Raw genomic sequence first — 20,087 nt, forward strand, 5'->3', positions numbered from 1 at the left:
ACCATCCGAGCCAAGAGCAAAGTGAGCTCAAGCACAGGTGTGTGAGGGGGGGGGAGCAAGCTACCCTCCCCTACCCCCGCTAACTAGCGGTGTGGGTAGTAAACCCTCGTCAAAAATTAATGGGTCGTCATTTCAGCTACGACGAAAGTAATACCCCTATTAAATAGCGTGGTTTGTATTCCAGTTACGGAACAAAAGGAGGTTAGTGACATATCCTCCCCCGTGGGGAGAGGTGGAGCTGCTTCACTAGGGAAAGCAACATTATCTCTTGAGACCCGAGCTTGGTTAACAATAAATCAGTCTACGCTACCACTCGACGGTCTCTCGAAAGAGACAGACCGAGTGGGAGCTTCGGAGGAGGTTTGGACAACGGAAGAAGAGGCCTTGGATTTTTCTCCCTTCAAAGCAACCTTCAAAGGAGAAATATCCCGTTTGGACTTCTTCTTCCGTCGTCGCGAAAACCTCTCTCACTGGGAGGCAGACCACTCACTACACTTGTTGGTGCTATCACACCGTTGGCCCCTACAAGAAGGACAAAGGGCGTGAGGATCAGTCTCAACCGCCGACATGAACATTCCACAGGGGCGGTCAGGAAAACCAGGGCAGGTGCGCATGATCGCATGAGTCACATACAAAAACTAGAGAAAGAAAAAACGAAAGCAATTAAATGGCTGCCAATATGAGAGCGGACACGTCCGACCACCATCCGAGCTTAGAGCAAAGTGAGCTCAAGCACAGGTGTGTGAGAGGGAGGGGGGTAGCAAACTACCCTCCCCTACCCCCCCCTAACTAGCGGTGTGGGTAGTAAACCCTCGTTAAAAATTAATGGCTCGTCATTTCAGCTACGCCGAAAGTAATACCCCTATTAAATAGCGTGGTTTGTATTCCAGTTACGGAACAAATTTGGATGTAAACTCTATCCTTCCTTGATCGAGTGTCTTGCTTCACATATAACAATCAACAGCCAGTATTCACTTCCTGAAAGAAAAAGTAACTGAAAAAAAGTTCACCTAAGGGTGCATGCGTACGTCAGTAATCGATGAGGCCAAAACATACGTGACGAGACTTTGACAGGTAAGGGGGGAGGCTCCTTACCCTAGCTTCCGACTGTCATTCAACTGATCGTTTAACGATTCAACGGCCGTCCAGCTTTCCAGCTGAGACACATTCCCTAACTAAAGGATGATGATTTGTATCAGCCTAGGAACAAGGTGTTAATTTGGCTTACAACATGAGCTCAATTAAGTAAGAAAGTCTTTGTAGTACAATGAATATAGCTACAAACGATTTCATAGAAAATGTGATTGAAAAATCACGCTTTTTATGCGTATGGAATACCTGGCAAACTAAAGCTCCAGTATTTTTATTGTATTTCATTACTATTAGTTGTTTTTAATAAAAATAAATTTTTTCCTCTGAATAAGTAATACAAATAACAAAAAATAAGACTGGTATATGGTGTATTTCAAGGTGTTGATGATAATGCCTTCAACAAATCCATACCTTTTAAGTTATGGAAGTCAATCCACCATAACTCAAAAACTATACATTTTCGCCAAATCTCTTAATCAAAAAATTTCAAAACACGATAATTTTCATAAATTTATGGTCTTATTTCCTCTAAAAGTCTTATTGTACTAATATGATATTTTGATTATAAAATAAATTTTTGAATATACTTACCCAGTGAATATATAATAGCTGACGTCTCGGACGGCTCGACAGATTCCAAAAACTCGCGAGCGATCGCCGTGAAGGTTGCGGGTGTGACCACCAGCGCCGACTATCGGCTAGATACCGCATATACTTGTCTATTTCTCCAGTTCTTCTCAGTCCGCTGGGTCTCTATCGGGGAGGAAGGGAGGGCCTTTAATTTATATATTCACCGGGTAAGTATATTCAAAAATTTATTTTATAATCAAAATATAATTTTTAAATATTAAACTTAGCCGGTGAATATATAATAGCTGATTCACACCCATGGTGGTGGGTAGAGACCAGTATTAATACAATAAAGGCGTATATGCTCAAGAGTTTTTTGACAATTATTTCATAAAAAACCAACTTAAGTATAGGTACCTGGTAAGGAAGCTGACTCTGACGATTACTCTGCCTTGTTAGTCCGCTTTCCTCACGAAGCCCAGCCATCCTCTCAGGATGCTGAAAGACTCCCAGGAGCTGTTATATCCAGGGCAAACACCCTTATAACAGGACCTCATCAATACCCTTAATCTGGACGCTCTCAAGAAACGACATTTGACCACCCGCCAAATCAAAAAGGATGCGAAAGACTTCCTAGTCTTCCGTACAACCCAAGACAAGATTAAAAGGATATTGGGATGAAGGGAATGTAGTGGTAGAACCCTCACCCACTACTGCACTCGCTGCAACGAATGGACCCAGGGTGTAGCAGTCCTCATAAAGAGTCTGGACGTCTTTTAAGTAAAATGAAGCGAACACCGACTTGCTCCTCCAAAAGGTCGCGTCCATAATACTTCGCAGAGACCTGTTTTGCTTAAAAGCCACCGAAGTTGCTATCGCTCTCACTTCGTGCGTCTTGACCTTAAGCAAACAACGATCTTTCTCATTTAAATGAGAATGTGCCTCCCGGATTAAAAATCTAATAAAGTACGATAACGCATTTTTAGACATGGGCAATGAGGGCTTCTTAACGGAGCACCATAAGGCCTCAGAACCACCTCGTAATGGTTTAGTACGAGCTAAATAAAACTTAAGAGCTCTAACTGGGCACAGTACTCTTTCAACCTCGTTGCCTACGATTTCTGACAGACAAGGTATTTCAAAAGATTTAGGCCAAGGACGAGAAGGCAGTTCATTCTTGGCCAAAAACCCAAGTTGAAGCGAACATGTGGCTTTATTTGTAGAGAGGCCGATGTTCTTACTAAAAGCATGGATCTCACTGACCCTTTTAGCCGAAGCCAAGCACACCAAAAAAAGCGTCTTGAGGGTGAGATCCTTCAGGGAGGCTGAATGCAATGGCTCAAACCTGTCTGACATTAGGAACCTTAGGACCACGTCTAAGTTCCAAGCGGGAGTTGACATATGACGCTCCTTAGAGGTCTCGAAGGACTTAAGGAGATCTTGGAGATCTTTGTTATTTGACAGATCCAAGCCTCTATGTCTGAACACAGACGCCAACATGCTCCTGTAGCCCTTAATAGTGGGAGCAGAGAGGGAGCGAACATTTCTCAGATGCAGGAGAAAGTCCGCAATTTGGGCTACAGAGGTACTGGAAGAGGAAATAGAGGATGACTTGCACCACTCTCTAAAGACCTCCCACTTCGACTGGTAGACCTTGATAGTAGATGATCTCCTAGCCCTCGCGATCGCTCTGGCTGCCTCCTTCAAAAATCCTCGAGCTCTTGAGAGTCTTTCGATAGTCTGAAGGCAGTCAGACGAAGCGCGGGGAGGCTTTGATGAAGACTCCTTACGTGGGGCTGCCGTAAGAGATCCATCCGTAAAGGTAGACTCCTTGGAACGTCTACCAGCCATTGAAGTACCTCTGTGAACCACTCTCTCGCGGGCCAGAGGGGAGCAACCAACGTCAACCTTGTCCCTTCGTGAGAGGCGAACTTCTGCAAAACCTTGTTGATGATCTTGAACGGCGGAAATGCGTAAGCGTCCATGTGAGACCAGTCCAACAGAAAGGCATCTATGTGGGCCGCCTCTGGATCTGGGACTGGAGAGCAATAGGTCGGGAGCCTTTTGGTCAGTGAGGTCGCAAAGAGGTCTATGGTGGGCTGACCCCAAGTCATCCAAAGACTCTTGCACACGTCCTTGTGGAGGGTCCATTCTGTAGGGATCACCTGACCTCTCCGACTGAGACAGTCCGCCAAGACGTTCAATTTTCCCTGGACGAACCTCGTCAACAGTGAGATGCCTCGATCTTTTGACCAGATGAGGAGGTACCTTGCGATGACGAACAGTGTGTGGGAGTGAGTGCCTCCTTGCTTGGAGATGTACGCCAAGGCTGTGGTGTTGTCCGCATTCACTTCTACCACCTTGTTTCGGAGAAGACTCTCGAAACTCGTCAAGGCCAAGTGAACAGCCAACAGCTCCTTGCAGTTGATGTGAAGGCTCCTCTGATCCGACGTCCAAAGACCCGAACATTCCAGACCGTCCAGAGTCGCTCCCCAACCCAAATCCGACGCGTCTGAAAATAACACGTGGTCTGGGTTCTTGACCGCCAGGGACAGACCCTCTCGAAGACCTATATTGCTGTCCCACCAGTTCAGGCACGTCTTTACTGGTTCGGAGATCGGGATTGAGACAGCCTCCAAAGTCTTGTTCTTGTTCCAATGGGAGTCTAGATGGAACTGGAGAGGGCGAAGGTGAAGTCTCCCTAGAGAGATAAATTGTTCCAGGGATGACAGCGTCCCTAGGAGGCTCATCCAACTTCTCACAGAGCAACGGTCTTTTCTCAGCATGAGGCGGACTTTGAGCAAGGCTTGATCTATCCTGGTGGCAGACGGAAAAGCCCAAAAAGCTAGATTGTGAATCTCCATCCCCAAATAGAGAATCGTTTGGGAGGGAATCAGCTGAGACTTCTCTAAGTTCACCAACAGTCCCAACTCCTTTGCAAGATCCAACGTCCATTGAAGGTCCTGCAGACAGCGATGACGGGACGACGCTCTGAGCAGCCAGTCGTCCAGGTACAGGGAGGCTCGAATCCCCGATAAATGTAGAAATTTTGCCACATTTCTCATGAGCCTCGTAAAAACAAGAGGAGCAGGGCTGAGGCCGAAGCACAGTGCTCGGAATTGGTACACCACATTCCTGTATACAAACCTCAGATACGGTTGAGAATCCGGGTGTATAGGAATGTGGAAGTACGCATCCTGCAGGTCGAGAGAGACCATCCAGTCTCCCTCTCTGACCGGTGCTAGGACGGACTTTGTGGTCTCCATCGTAAATTTTGTTTTGACAACAAAAACGTTGAGCGCACTGACATCCAGCACCGGCCTCCAACCTCCTGTATGCTTTGGGACTAGGAAGAGACGGTTGTAAAATCCCGGTGATTGAAGGTCCGAGACTTTCACCACCGCTCCCTTCTCTAGCAACTGAGACACCTGCAGCTGTAGTGCCTGTCTCCTTGACTCCTCTCGATACCTGGGAGAGAGGTCTATAGGAACTTTTACCAGAGGAGGTCTCCGTACAAAATGACAAATTCGAAGATAATTTGTATTTTTCCTAACCATACAAACCTTAGCTATTTACAAAGGGTTATTACTTTTAGCGTAGCTGAAATGGCGAGCCATTAGAATTTAACGAGGGTGTATTACCCCCCGCGCTAGTTAGCGGGGGGGTAGGGGAGTGGTAGCTAGCTACCCCTCCTCCCCCTCACACACACGTGAATACTCACTTTCACTTAGAGGTAGGACTTGTCTTGGGGGACAGGGCTGGCGGGCAAATATGTGTAAATAGCTAAGGTTTGTATGGTTAGGAAAAATACAAATTATCTTCGAATTTGTCATTTGTTCCGTAACCGAAATACAAACCACGCTATTTACAAAGGGTGACTTATCCCTTAGGAAGGGTGGAAAGTCCCCAGCCATACTGGCTTTGGCTTTACCCGGGGACTCAGAATCCGAGTGAGTCGCACTCGAGAAAAGGAGTCCCTGCACCTCACAAGTTCCTTGCTCCGCAAGGAACCATGTGGCCTACGTAAGCTTGTGTGTGAAGGAAGAAGTGTGACCCGTCTTAGGCAGTTGACCTGGAGTTCCAGAAGGAACTCTGGGTTAGGACGTTCCCAATACCACCTCGTCAGGGTATGGGGGACGCGACAGTATTGACTCAATACTCGGAACACAAGGAAGCATGGTTTACCTGCAGAGGTTCGAGGTCAGCTATGCAGAGACCAGGATGCTGCTTCCCCGTAGAGGGGATGATGAAGAAAGAAGTAAGGGCCAGACATACTTCTTTCGTTCATGCAGACTAAAACCTGATAACAATGCCCTCAACCTTCTGCTACCTGTCCAAAAAGGAGCCTGAGGTTAGACCAGCTGTTGTGTAGCCACCACAGAGCGATAGAAAACGTATCGAGACTCCTGTGGGTCACGCCCTGCAGGAAGCGGGCTGCGAAGGTCATCAGACGCTTCCAGACTCCAGCTTGTAGCACCTGCGTCACAGAGTAGTATTACTCGAAGGCGAGGACGTTGCGATGTATCCAACATCGTGCTGTAGGGCGACGTGACGGGGGAGGGTTTGAAGACAGGTCGAGATGAATGTACTCGAGTCCGGGCTGAAGAGGTATACTGGTGACTCTCCCCCCATGTCCTCCATGTGTTCCCAAATCGGCTGCAACTGAGGCCAAACTGCAGCTGTTCCCAGCGCTAACCTCTCGATTCCTTACTGGCAAGAAAGAGAAGGTCTTGGGACATAACACACAGAATGGAGACTCGAAATCTTGAATGAATCGGACCGAAGGGTCGGGACCCTCAGATTCTGAGTCTAGCCAACAACTCAGGAGCGAGCCTGAATGTTGCCTTCCCCTCTTCCTTAGAAAGGGGGGAGTAGTAAGAGACCAAGAAGATTGCTTACACACTGGCCGTGGCCAGAGTGAGCAGAAGACCCAAGGCGGAATACAATCCGAGGCCTGTCGTAAAAGGGTCTTGAGAAGATCTCTTAAAGGACTAAAAGTCCGAGCCATGCTCCAAGTTGGAGGTCTTCCTCCGACTAGGGCAGGGACGATCGTAGCTTCGCATGAGCGAGGATAGATCCAGCGGGCAGGAAAAAGTTATTCCTTTAAGCCTGAAGGTCAGGGAAAGGCTGAGCGACAGGCTTCATTGCCGAGAGCGGAAGGGAGCTTCCTCCCGCCGAAAGGCAATAAGACCGTTATTGCTGGAGAAGAGGCCTCACGGGAAGAGGTATATCTCCCACGGCACCCACCACCTTAGACTCTTCACTTTGCCTGGGAGACCCCTGTGGATGACTATCGCAGATGACGCGACCTCCGTACCGCGACTGTAGCGGGTTGTCTCTTCTAGAGGAGGAAGCGTAGTGTCTCCAGGCATGAAGCCGAAGCGATGCCCCGGTTCGGGAGAGATGTCGCAGTGTGGTTGCTTGAGTAGTCTGCGCCGTGGGAGAAGCTCTCCCGGGAGTTCCGTCAGGGGAAGCAGAGGGTCCAGAAACCGTTCTGCGCATAGTCCCAGTGGAGCTCTCCCATTGAAAGGTTGACAGACAACCTGGTTTTGTTGAGACCCATTGTCCGCAGACAAAAAGGAGGGAAGACGCAGGCGTCGAATTTGTCCCACCATCACCGGAATGCATCTTGCCAGAGTCTCGGGGTCTGAGACTGGGGGTAAGACTAGTGGAAGCTTGAGGTTCCAAGGTGTTGCGATCAGGTCCCCCAGACCAGCACTTGCTGGTTACCCAAGGTCAAAGACCCCTAGGTACACTCTCTCTATGAGGCTCTGCTCGGATAGTCTGAGAGAGACATTCCCCTGCCTGGAATGAGAGAGCTGATGGTGGAATTGAGAGAATCTCAATCATCCCGGTATCTCTACTACAAGATGTGAAGGTGTGAAAATGCGTCCCCTGCTGGTTAGAATGAAGTCGACGCGCAACGGGGCGACTTGGCAGGAGCTGTAGGATCTGAATCGGGGCCAGACTAAGGCCCTTAAGCCTGCCTGAATGATGGAGAGGTATCCTTCAGGTCTTGACCATAGGCCTGGACCGGAACATGCCCCCCCCCCTTTCCTTTGACGAGTCCGAGAACCGCATCAAGAATGTGGGGAAAGGACGAGAATATCCACTACCATCAAGAGGCTCCATAGGTCAACACCCATTGCAGGTTTAATAGTTCCGCTGGTCCCATAGGGCCAGGGAGTCCGGTTAAACATTGCCTGAAGCCACCGGGACTTGGATCGCCCCACATGGAACTTATCCTGAGGCGACCGTTCGGACTATAGACGGGTCAATGAGGAAAGAAGAACTAGGAAACGTTCCAAGGTAGGGCTGAAAGCTCTGCTTGACTGAGAACAGGTACTGCGACTCTCCTCAGTCTTGCCACAGTCAACCGAAAGGAAGGCTCGGAGGATGCGGTAACAGAATCTGGCGTCCCCAGGTGGTCACCCATCCAAGTACCGACGTTGCTTAACCTCGCTGGACGGACGAGAAGCGGGGTTTCCAATGTGGTAAGGCGGTTGACTCAAAATCATGGCCAGATACTCCAGATGTTGAGGCAGAGGAAGAGAAGGCTCCAAGCAAAATACCATGAGCCCACACTCATGGTCACATTCCGGAAGCTAGTCCCGGCGCTGAAGAAGGTCGAAACCCGAGCCTACCGGAGTTGACCAGCCCTCCAAACAGCAGAGGAGGCGGAAGCCTGCACCTGAGCGGCCAAGAGGAAGGCAGGGAGAGTTCTCTGGGGAAACAAACCTGCTATGCCACGGCGGGATAGCCACACTGCATCATAAGCAGGAATACTTGCAGTCTAGGCTGAATTCGACGAGCACCCTGGAAGATGGATGGAATGGAAACTGAAAGTACCCGTCCTTCCGATCCAGGGTTAAAGGAGTCCTGTCGCCTCGTTACCAGTCTGATCGATTCTGCTGGTCTACGCTGGCCGAAGTTTGTTCGACAAACTTGATCAGGACAGAGGTCGACTATGGACATCCCCTCTCAGATCCTTCCTTACAAGAAAGGATCGACTGAGGGGACCGGGGGTGAAGCCGTCGATGATCCTAAGGAAGACCTTCGCCTAAGGTATGGATCATTCTGCCCAACCGGGCAACTCTGCTGACGCTATGGCATAGAGGTTCAGAGACACTGAATTCGCTGACAGAGACAGCAGGCGCGATATCCTTGGCTACTCACAGAGATTGTGCGGGAATGGGCATCGGGAAGCTGTCATTCGGATGAGTAACCTTAAGCATCCTCCCAGCGAAAAAACCTGCAATCCTAGAGTTCGTGAACTCCTTTTAGGCCTATGCCCCCCCGGGGGAATCTCCTGTGCCATCTGTTCCTGACAGGAGGAAACTGCAATTGGACACCTTGTCCCAGTTGTCGTAGCCGATAACTTAGGCCGACGTGGTTGAAAGAAAAGGGCGCTGGAGCCCTGCAGAGTCTGGAAGAAAGCGCCTTGGAGGAGTGAAACCGGAAGTCGATTTACTCCGCACAGCAGCTGTCTAAGTCTCTGTCCTTGGGCACAGACAAAACTCTTCTCAAGGATGGAAGGGTGTCTGAGGTCGTCGACCTCCACAGATGAGACACCCGAAGGAAGCCTTCAGTCAGCGCGTCCAGATGGTACAACATCGAGCTTGTCCGCAAGTAGATACTTAACGACGAAAGGCCAAGGTGTCTGAGCTCGAGAGGAGGAAAGTACCCTTGATCTTCCTGTAGCTTCCTTGAACCAAACCTCGGGCCGTAACCGAGGAGGGAAAGAACCTGGTAAGCTCCCAGAGGAAGAGGTAAGCAGTCACCCCTTGTCCGATGGAGAAATCTTGAACGGAAAGCCCCCCCGCCAAAAATCCTTCCAGGGCAGGAGAAGGAGAGAGTACTCGTACAGGAGAGGGGACCCTCGAGACCGACCTCTTGGGAACCAACTTCGCCCTGGGGGAAGTCACCACGAAGTCCACTCCTCTCTTTCTCTTCAGCGTAGGAGAGACAGCCGCTGGTTTGTTACCCTGGCCGGCGAGTACTGGTTTCACAACCCTCATTAACGCCCGTGCCAGCGGACCAAACCATGTCTGCTGCTCCAAGGACACAGAGTCCGAAATCCTCGCTAAGGTGAAAGGGATCGGGCGATCCTTTGGAGTGGACCCGACGGTACCTGCCTGAAAAGAAGGTGGGGAAGAATGCTGTACTGACCTGTCTTCGTCCTGCACTACCAACCTGTGCTTGGATGGAGGTAATCCCGAGTGCCGTCTAGGAGCACGCGTCCCTGCTGCTACCACCGGCTGTGGAATTCGCCGCGAACTATGGTCGCGCGAGGGCGAAAGGTTGCGCAAAGGCGAACAGTCGCGCAAAGGCGAATGGTCGCGCGGGCGCGCAGGCGAGCGGGCGCGCGGGCGAGCGATCGCGCGGGCGCGCGGGCGAGCGATCGCGCGGGCGCGCAGGCGAGCGATCGCGCGGGCGCGCAGGCGAGTGGGCAGGTAAATGAACACGTGTCCGAGGCGACGAACGCAAGCGATGGCGTGACGGCGAGGGATCGTGCTGCCGCGTAGGTGAAGAAGATCGCTGGCGATAATGACCGCGTGATGGTAAGCGATGGCGAGCAGCATGTGTAGGTGAATGATCGCGTGAAAGGGTGGGATGGTGATCAGCATCCGCAGGAGGGCGATCGTTCAGGGTTGTGCGATGAGGAGCAGCATGCGTAAGCGGGCAATCGTGCAGGGTTGTGCGATGGCGAGCAGCATGCGCAGGTGAATGATCGCGTGAAAAGGTGCGATGGTGATCAGCATCCGCAGGAGGGCGATCGTTCAGGGTTGTGCGATGAGGAGCAGCATGCGTAAGCGGGCAATCGTGCAGGGTTGTGCGATGGCGAGCAGCATGCGCAGGTGAATGATCGCGTGAAAAGGTGCGATGGTGATCAGCATCCGCAGGAGGGCGATCGTTCAGGGTTGTGCGATGAGGAGCAGCATGCGTAAGCGGGCAATCGTGCAGGGTTGTGCGATGGCGAGCAGCATGCGCAGGTGAATGATCGCGTGAAAGGGTGCGATGGTGATCAGCATCCGCAGGAGGGCGATCGTTCAGGGTTGTGCGATGAGGAGCAGCATGCGTAAGCGGGCAATCGTGCAGGGTTGTGCGATGGCGAGCAGCATGCGCAGGTGAATGATCGCGTGAAAGGGTGCGATGGTGATCAGCATCCGCAGGAGGGCGATCGTTCAGGGTTGTGCGATGAGGAGCAGCATGCGTAATCAGCATCTGCAGTTGAGGGTCGCGCGATGGCGATCAGCATCGGCAGTTGAGGGTCGCGCGATGGCGATCAGCATCCGCAGTTGAGGGTCGCGCGATGGTGATCAGCATCCGCAGTTGAGGGTCGAGCGATGGCGATCAGCATGCGCAGGTGAGCTAGTAGCTGGCGAACCATGTTCCTTCAGAAGTGTTGGAGAACGTTGGCGTGCCAGCTGTAACACACGTGGGCGATCCGGAGATCGCTGGCGAGCTGATGATCGCTGGCGAGCTGATGATCGCTGACGAGCTGATGATCGCTGGCGAGCTGATGATCGCTGGCGAGCAGAAGGCTACGCGTGGAAGCCTGCGCAAAGAAGAAGTCCTTGACCCCGACCTGAACCGAAGTTCTAGATCGCGAGGGCGAACGTGGGCGCACAGGGCACGAAACAGGAACCGCAGGGAAGATCATCTTGAAAGCGCTGACGAACAGGAGAGCGCTGATGAGCAGAAGGGCGCGCAGGGAAACCCTGACACGCAAGGGAAGAACCCCCGTGGGGGCAACTCTTTGCCCCGAAGGAATCGTTGTCCGCCGGGAGACTGATGTCCGTCGGAAGACCGCTGTCCGTCGGACAGACCGTTGTCCGTCGGGAAGACCGTTGCCCGTCGAGATCAGACTGCTGTCCATCTGCACCAAGGCGGAAGATCGAGAAAAAAGGAGTGTAGGCTGCAAACGGAGATCCAAAAGGGCGCCTCAAGCACCCTTACAGGGAGATGAGAGGCCCTTACGACGAGGCGGACGGAGGGCCTTACGGCGAGGGAGGCCAACAGCAACAGCAACCGAAGAAACCTCCGAAGAGGAGTCTCTATGAGTGTACTCTCTCGCGAACGAAAGAGAAACACTTCGAGGAAGAGACTGGTCAGCCAGTGACCTAAAAGGAGCAATCCTCCGAAGAGGAGCTCCTGCAGTTGCCCAGCCCCTTGAGCGAAACTGCAGGTGCGACCGCTCAGCACCAAGAGCATAGTCGCACGAAAAAAAGGCAAGAGAAGAACCCCCCAAAAGGGGAAAAACTCAAGCCTGGACAGGAAAAACTTCCCTCGGAAGGAAAGTTATCCGCCCAAGGAGGCAAGCCTCCTGACTGTTCTAAAATGAACTGGAGAGCTGTCCGTCGACACGGGAGTACTACCAGTAGAAGGAGACACGCCCCTGACGAAAATGCAAGGGGGGAGGCAGCAACAGCCGAATCCCCAGGACTCAACCAGACAGCTCACACCGTTGCTATATTACAGAAACGAACTAGATCGGTAACTGTAAAAAAATAAAACAAATAATATTAGTACACATTCATTCCCCCGGGAAGGCTCCGAAGAGGAATCCCGAGGGAAAGGAACAAGAATTACACAACAGGCACGTGCCCTCACAACCACTTACACTCGCGGAAGGAGAGCTGTAACCAAAACAGAATTATAACAATTATAATTATGTAACTATGTAATTATGTAATTAAAAAATGAATGAACACTAAAGAAAGAACGAAAACCCCGAAAGGAATCGTTCTACAAGCTGAAAAAAAACAACTACAATTAGATTCATAACTAATTGATACAAACGTACGCGTAGCAACCCCCCACACGGAAAGGAAGCTAGGCTACAAGGGCGTAGTAACACGTAGTAAAAGGGTGAACGACCTCAAGAGAGAGAGAGAGAGAGAAAGACATAAGTCAAACTCGATCGCCACCCATAAAATACGCCGTGGTGGCCTAACTGCCGAGGCCTCCACGTAGATATCATACACTACACACACACATCTGAAAAGGAAACTTACTTATTTCTATACTCAAATATATATACAAACATGAAAACATGTTTACATATATATTGTAGTAAAAGAAAAGTAAGCGATTAAGTAAAGACAAAACAGACAATGGCTGCCAAGCGAGGACCAAGACAGAGACGTCTGTCACAGTCCGAGCCAAAAGTGAAAAGTAAGTATTCACGTGTGTGTGAGGGGGAGGAGGGGTAGCTAGCTACCACTCCCCTACCCCCCCGCTAACTAGCGCGGGGGGTAATACACCCTCGTTAAATTCTAATGGCTCGCCATTTCAGCTACGCTAAAAGTAATAACCCTTTGTAAATAGCGTGGTTTGTATTTCGGTTACGGAACAAAGGTATTTTGTACCCCTCCTTTAGCAACAACACAGACTCTCGGTCTGCACCCCTCTTCTCCCAGGCCTGCCAGAAGTTGTTCAGTCTGGCCCCTACCGCTGTCTGAGGACGTGGGCAGTCAGACTCTGCCACGGGAGGACTTGGATCCTCTCCTCTTGCCTCTCTTACTATCGGCACGAGCGCCTCCCTTACTGGGGGCTCTGCCACGAAAGGGCGGGATAAACCTCGTTGCTGGAGTATCGAGCTTGGGTCTTACGACATAAGATGATGAAGGAGCAGCCTTACGCGCCGACGTAGCCATCAGGTCGTGGGTATCCTTCTGCACCAGAGAAGCTGCAATATCCTTAATCAACTGCTGAGGGAACAAGGCAGAAGACAACGGGGCAAAGAGAAGCTCTGACCTTTGGCAGGGAGTTACTCCTGCCGAAAGGAACGAGCAAAGAGTCTCCCTCTTCTTAAGGACTCCTGCCGTAAAGGTAGCAGCGAGCTCATTAGAGCCATCACGGATAGCTTTGTCCATGCAGGACATAATTAGCACGGATACATCACGGTCGGCCGAAGAGATCTTCCTGCTCAAGGCTCCCAGCGACCAATCTAAGAAGTTAAAAACTTCGAAGGCCCTGTAAACCCCTTTGAGGAGATGATCAAGGTCCGAAGAGGACCAGCAAACTTTTGAGCGTCTCATGGCCAGACGACGGGGAGAGTCTACGAGGCTTGAGAAGTCTCCCTGGGCAGAGGCAGGAACTCCCAAGCCGAGAACTTCTCCCGTGTCATACCAGACGCTCGCTCTAGAAGCCAGTTTAAAAGGGGGGAAAGCAAAGGCTGTCTTCCCCAAACTCCTCCTGGTGATCAACCAATCGCCTAGTAAACGCAAAGCTCTCTTAGAAGAGCGAGAGAGCACTAGCTTAGTAAACGACGGCGTCGAAGTAGCTAGGCCTAGCGTAAACTCTGACGGAGGCGAACGAGGAGCAGCAGTTACAAAATGGTCAGGAAACAGTTCCTTAAAAATCAGCATGATCTTTTTAAAATCAAGAGAGGGTTGAGCAGCTCTAGGCTCCTCTCCATCTGACAAAGTCCCCAAAGGAATATCAGTTGGAAGGGGATCAGCGACTTCCTCATCCGACGGAACCTCGTCCGACAACTGCCGAGTCTCATGATACGGAGAGACATGCCGAGGAGGCAACGCTTGACAGGCAATGTCAACAAGCAACGGAGCAGCAGCAGCAGAAGAGGAAACGACGTCACGACGCTGCTGAAAGGGCTGAAAGGACTGAAAGTCTTGTACTGACCAACAACAACAGCTGAAGTTGATTGACGCTCGACGTCACGTCGGACCTGCATTGACAGCAAAGTCTGAGCAGGCAAAACAACCTCTGACTGCGGTGACTGATGCTCAACGTCACGTCGAGGCAACGGAGCCGGTCGGCAAACGTCAGTGCGGGGCTGCGGCGGCAGCAGCTGAACGTCAGTCCGAGACTGTAGCAAAGGAGGATCCATGTCACGTGACTGACGTGAAAGACTAGGCACACGACTAGCCTCGCGTTTCAAAGCACTAGAAACGTCAGCACTAACGTCAAACGGACGAGAAAACACTCGTTTGGGTGGCTGAAGGCCAGAGTCACGTTCAGCGCACTGGCGACTCGTAAGCAAAGGATCATCGCGAACCTGCTCAAAGTCATACTCTTCCATAAGGGAGGCAAGCTTAGACTGCATGTCCCGCAGGACAACCCACTTCGGATCAACGGGAGTCGGAACGGGCCGTGACGTCGGTAACGTCTGCGTTGGCAAAACATTGCCTCTACCGCGACCCTCGGACCCCGTGTTACGCTTGCGCTTAACAGGCGAACAGTCATCCGACGACTGCAAAAGGTCAGAGCTGCCCCAATGGCTACAGCCAGGACGCTGGACCTGTCCTGAAGGGACTGACTTTCGCTTCAAGGGTCTAGAAACCTTGCGCCAAGGTTTCTTGTGCGATAAGCCTTCGGAGGACGAGGAGAACATAGTCTCACCCGTCTTATGGTAAGGACGATCTTGACGAGAAACGTCCGATACCAAAGAGGGAACATCTGTACGTTGGTTTACGCCTCTCGCCCCCTTAAGTCCTACGACATTACTTCTCCCTGGTGCAGGGGAGCCTGAAAGAGGTCTCGGACTAGGGGAGCGACAAGCACGAACAGACGAACCCTCGGTCGCAACACTAAACACACTTTGCGCACTTATCACTTTATCACTTAGATTTTCTGTTTTACCACTCTGACACTTCAACAACTTAACATCTGACATGAGTTGGTTTCTGTCCGATGCTAAGGACTCAACTTTTTCGCCTAAAGCTTGAATCGCTAAAAACATATCCCGCATGGACGGTTCATGAGTGCTAGTAGGGGGTTCAGGAACAACTACTACAGGGGAAGGATTAGGTTCAGGGGCATGGGAGGAGGAAAATTCCAAAGATCTAGAGGAGCTTCTCCTCACCCTATCTCTCTCAAGCTTACGAGTATATTTGTCATACTCAAGCCAGTCGAATTCCGACAAGACCACGCACTCCTCACACCGATCTCCTAATTGGCAGGATTTACCCCGGCAATTAGAACAAACAGTATGAGGGTCGATAGAGGCCTTGGGAAGACGTTTGTTGCAATCCCTCGCACACTTGCGATATACAGGAGAAGGGTCAGCCATTTTGAACAATCAGTTTAATTGAAGAAAACACCCGACACAGCGAAAGCCAATAAACAACCAAAATAAAGTACTTCACCAATTCGGTCGAAAACTCAAGGTCATAAAGCGAGGGGAACCAACTTGTCGACAAGACCGACAGAGAAGAACTGGAGAAATTGACAAGTATATGCGGTTTCTGGCCGATAGTCGGCGCTGGTGGTCACACCCGCAACCTTCACGGCGATCGCTCGCGAGTTTTTGGAATCTGTCGAGCCGTCCGAGACGTCAGCTATTATATATTCACCGGCTAAGTTTAATATTTAAAATTACAATTTTGCTCCCTTCTGTTGATGAGATTTGCTACAGTAGTTTTCAGTTTCTTTCCCAAATCCTTGAAGCCCAGGTTTCTCCCTTAGATAATTATCATAAAACAGGGAAAGGAGCCTTTGTATATTAGCGGCCAGTTCCTCACACACTCATTAAAAATGGATATCAACTATCCTAAACTTTTCCCCCTAACCTAACCTATAAGCTGTGTCGGTAAATGTGTAGGAGAGCTCCGCGGAAGATCTTGAAGAATTTAAACACCTACAATTCACTATTATATCATATAGAACGCTTATATAATAGTCAATATATGAGCAGCTTCTATTTAACGAAGATATTCGTGTGTATAGTTATGTTTCACTTGGATTTTTTCTAAGTGTTTGTTTTTGTTTACTGTGTGATGTCTTGGCTAAAATGAGCTGTTTCACCGCCTTACTGCGTATGGCAGACTAGTTCTCAATGCTATTCTAACCAATAACAGGTGTTTTCTTGACGTCACACTGTTTGAAAACCAATCATGGCGGTTTTTACAAATCTAGCCAATGCTGACACTTATTACTTCACTTATCCCTGCTATTTTTCCACCAGTTACCACAGTTTACGTGAAGTTCCGCGGAGGAATATTTTTGCACGTCTCGGATCTCCCTTCAAACTGAAAAGCTCATTTTGCCGTGAAGTATGGAGCAATTAGCAGGACCTTCATCCCGTTCCGACTGTGTCACTTGTGACAATTGCTTTATTTCTTATGGGATTTTTGTGTACATTATTCAGGGAAAGTTGATTTGCTAATTGCATTTGCTCAACGTCATGGTTTGATTTTGGCAGAGAAAAAGTGTCCTAATTGTGAAAATGTGTGCCGTATAGATTACAACAAATTAGCATTCCGGTGTGATCGTAGTGTGGTTACTCATGGGAAAAGGAAGAGGAGGTGCAATTTTTTCGTGTCTTGTTTCAAAGGTACATGGTTTGGAAATGCAAAGTTAGATATTGAGACTAATTTGAAGTTTGTGTTCCTTTTTTTGCAAAAGGCGTTTTCATTTGAATTTGTTTCGTTTGAACTGAAACTCAATAATCACACTATCGTTGATTGGTGTTCGTTTTGCCGTGAGGTGCTTATTTCTTGGGGTCTGAGACATTCTCGGAAAATTGGAGGCCCTGGATTAACCGTTGAAATTGATGAATCAAAATTTGGCAAGCGCAAGTACAATGTTGGACGCGTCATAGAGGGTCAGTGGGTGTTTGGTGGTATCTGCCGTGAAACCCGGGATTTATTTTTTGTGCCGGTGCAAGACCGCTCCGCTGAAACATTACTGGCTATTATCTGCCAGTATATAGCAGAAGGTACCACGGTGATATCGGATTGTTGGAAGGCATATAATTGTTTAGAAAAAGAAGGTTATAAGCACCCCACGGTTAATCATAGTGTTAATTTTGTTGACCCAGTTACAGGTGCTCATACTAACACCATAGAACGTACCTGGAGAGGCACCAAGGCCCTGGTCCCCAAATACGGAAGAAGAAAAGGTCATTTTGTGGGGTATTTGGCCGTGGCCTACTTTAAATTGGCCATAACTGATCCTGCCAAAAGACTTCATCACTTCCTCCTGGCAGCAGCAGATTTGTATCCACCTACACCATAACAGTAAGGTATGTGGTAGTTTGCAGTTTACATTAACGTTGTGTAACCTCATTAATAGTCGAAATATCGACGATCAAACTCACGCTACTCTTGTCTTCCCTGAATTTTCTAAGTCTGTTGTTATTGTTGACTGTGTCTTATTTTTGCTCAAATGAGACCTGTAACCACTATAATCCGCAGACAAACTAGTGCACTATGACCCCCCCCCCCGGTAGGCCTAGGTAGGGGTACAGGGCCCCATAGGCTAGGTTAGGTGGGTGTCTTAGGTTCGGTGGTGCCCTGAAAATTACTGTGGCCTTAAGGGGGGGGTCTTAGGGGGGCGGAGCCCCCCCCCCGGTAGGCCTAGGTAGGGGTACAGGGCCCCATAGGCTAGGTTAGGTGGGTGTCTTAGGTTCGGTGGTGCCCTGAAAATTACTGTGGCCTTAAGGGGGGGTCGCAGGGGGGGGCAGAGCCCCCCCCCCCCCCCCCCCCCCGGTAGGCCTAGGTAGGGGTACATGGCCCCCAGGGTAGGGTAGGTAGTTGTATTAGGTTCGGTAGTGCCCCGAAAAATCACTTTTCTCCTCCTCCCCCCACCCAAAAACCCCGCTTCCCACTGGGGTCCCCCATGATTGTAGTAGTAGGTTTATGCTTACATTTTCTGTGTAAGAGTTAGGTGGTTGTAGGAGGATTATCTCACAGTTTCAAGGTAAGTGTAGCTCTAATTTACTGTTTTCTTTCGTTTTCTACTTTTAGAAACTTTTAAATCGAGTGCGGAGGTCTCCTACACAATTACCGCTGTGTCCTTACCTACTTACCTAACAGAGGGGAGGGGGGGGGGGGCAACGGCCCACTGCAACCCGCCCTACATTGCCATATACAAAGTTAGACATAATAATATATACAGGTGGCCGCTATCATACATACACCCCTAATTTTCATAACACGGGGATGCAAAAAACTAGTAGATTGCACAGGCAACAATGTTTACCCTTGAATAAAATATGCGATAAATTATTAAGCAGCATGAAAAATACATGGTTCGTGAAATTGGGCATAAGATAATATAATGGCACCACCAACCTTCAACTGTTGAAGAACTATACACAATCATGCAATAGAATACTAAACATGTAAAACGGCATCCCTTATTAGAGTAATTTACCTAAAATTACAGTAAAGAGAGAGAATGTGTAAGAAAAATTTTGTGGAAGTCAATGCAGTTGCACCCGTAAAATGTAAACAAACTTTTAGTGTTTTTCAGGTGCTTGGCGCAGGTATTTCTCCTTTACAACGGCACTTCCTCGATTTTCTTCATTCTATTTCTTTAGTTTCTTTTTTCTTTTTTCCATATTTCGTACTTAAATTCCTTTTTCTGCTACTTCATCCTTATAGAAAATGTATCCTATTATTTTCTTCTTTGCCTTTTCACATGGTTACTCCAATTCTTTTATATTTCTCATAATCTAATCTTAAACAGTCAGTGTTAGCTCTGTACATAATGGCGTCTGGTTTGATATTATACATTATTTCTTCTGATCATTATTGCTGTTTCATTAGTATTTCCATAAAGCCCACATTTTCCAATGTGTGTTCCCTATCAATATTTCATGGTATCGTTTTGCTATCACAGATAAGTTAAATTTACAAGCTTTTCTGATTTTTCCCATAATTTTCTTCTCTTTTTTCTTAAATATATTTATTTTTCCTTCTATCACTACCCTTAATTTTCATGTTTTCTTTTTTCTTTTATAGTATCTATCTCTTCCTGTTTTTCTTTCATGTTACATATAGGTATAGGCCTATGACTTGTTTTTTTTCTATTCCTGAACCACAGTCCTTACATACCTCTATTGGTATTCTTACGTTTCTATTCTCCTCTTCCATATTATTTGCTATTATGAAACTAATATCTACAAGGAATAGTACCCAAATCTTTATCATATCGTTTTCTAACCTTTACCTTTTCTTTCTGAATCATCAATTATTCGGTATGTGAGTAATCTAAATAAAGTAGTTGACCCTGTGCATCCCTGCTTTATCCCACTAGTTGGGTCAAAATACTGTTCCAGTTCATATGCATTGTTAACTTTCGTTTTGTCGCCTCGTACATTTCATCTCTTGTATTTAGGTGTACAGTGTATATATTTTCTATTATTTCTATTATTTTCCTCTCTTGAGTCATATGACGTTTTAAAGTCCATTGAAATTACTATCAAGCTTTCCTTTCTTTTTGTATATTCCTTTAAGATATATTGTAAAAGGAATATATTATCTACTCTTCCCCTTTTTGTCAGCCTGGCTTGTGTTTCTTTCATTTCTACAATTTTCTTTTGATGGTCTTCTTTTTCGTCTTTTATAACATCCATAAATATTCTTTGTGTTCATATTTGCAAGGTCTTTAACTGTGCATTTCTTTACGTTTTTATATGTGTTTCCATTTTCCAGGCTTATTCTTCTCCTTCA

At 48.6% G+C, this 20,087-nt stretch overlaps 2 protein-coding genes across 3 annotated transcripts in view; one reads left to right on the top strand and one right to left on the bottom strand.

Annotated features, from left to right (window-relative positions):
* Positions 1 to 18,887, bottom strand: part of LOC137657086 (protein Dr1-like) — a 53,054-nt gene extending 34,167 nt beyond the window's left edge. Inside the window, exon 1 of one of the 2 annotated variants that reach the window (XM_068391459.1) lies at positions 18,787 to 18,887. Coding sequence is in view for 1 of the 2 variants with exons in the window: in XM_068391455.1 (XP_068247556.1) it covers positions 18,705 to 18,735 (31 nt within the window). In the remaining variant the exon portion in view is untranslated. Of the gene's footprint in view, positions 1 to 18,704 lie in introns of both variants that reach the window. The other variant, XM_068391455.1, reaches the window with a different exon arrangement.
* Positions 16,993 to 17,843, top strand: LOC137644888 (uncharacterized; the record flags this gene model as incomplete). The annotated part of the gene is made up of 1 exon (XM_068377774.1): positions 16,993 to 17,843. A coding segment is annotated over one exon (654 nt), but the record flags the coding sequence as incomplete, so codon positions are not given.
* Positions 18,888 to 20,087: the final 1,200 nt, after the last annotated feature.

The sequence above is a fragment of the Palaemon carinicauda genome, chromosome 1 (assembly GCF_036898095.1).
Source record: "Palaemon carinicauda isolate YSFRI2023 chromosome 1, ASM3689809v2, whole genome shotgun sequence".
Lineage (NCBI taxonomy): Eukaryota > Metazoa > Arthropoda > Malacostraca > Decapoda > Palaemonidae > Palaemon > Palaemon carinicauda.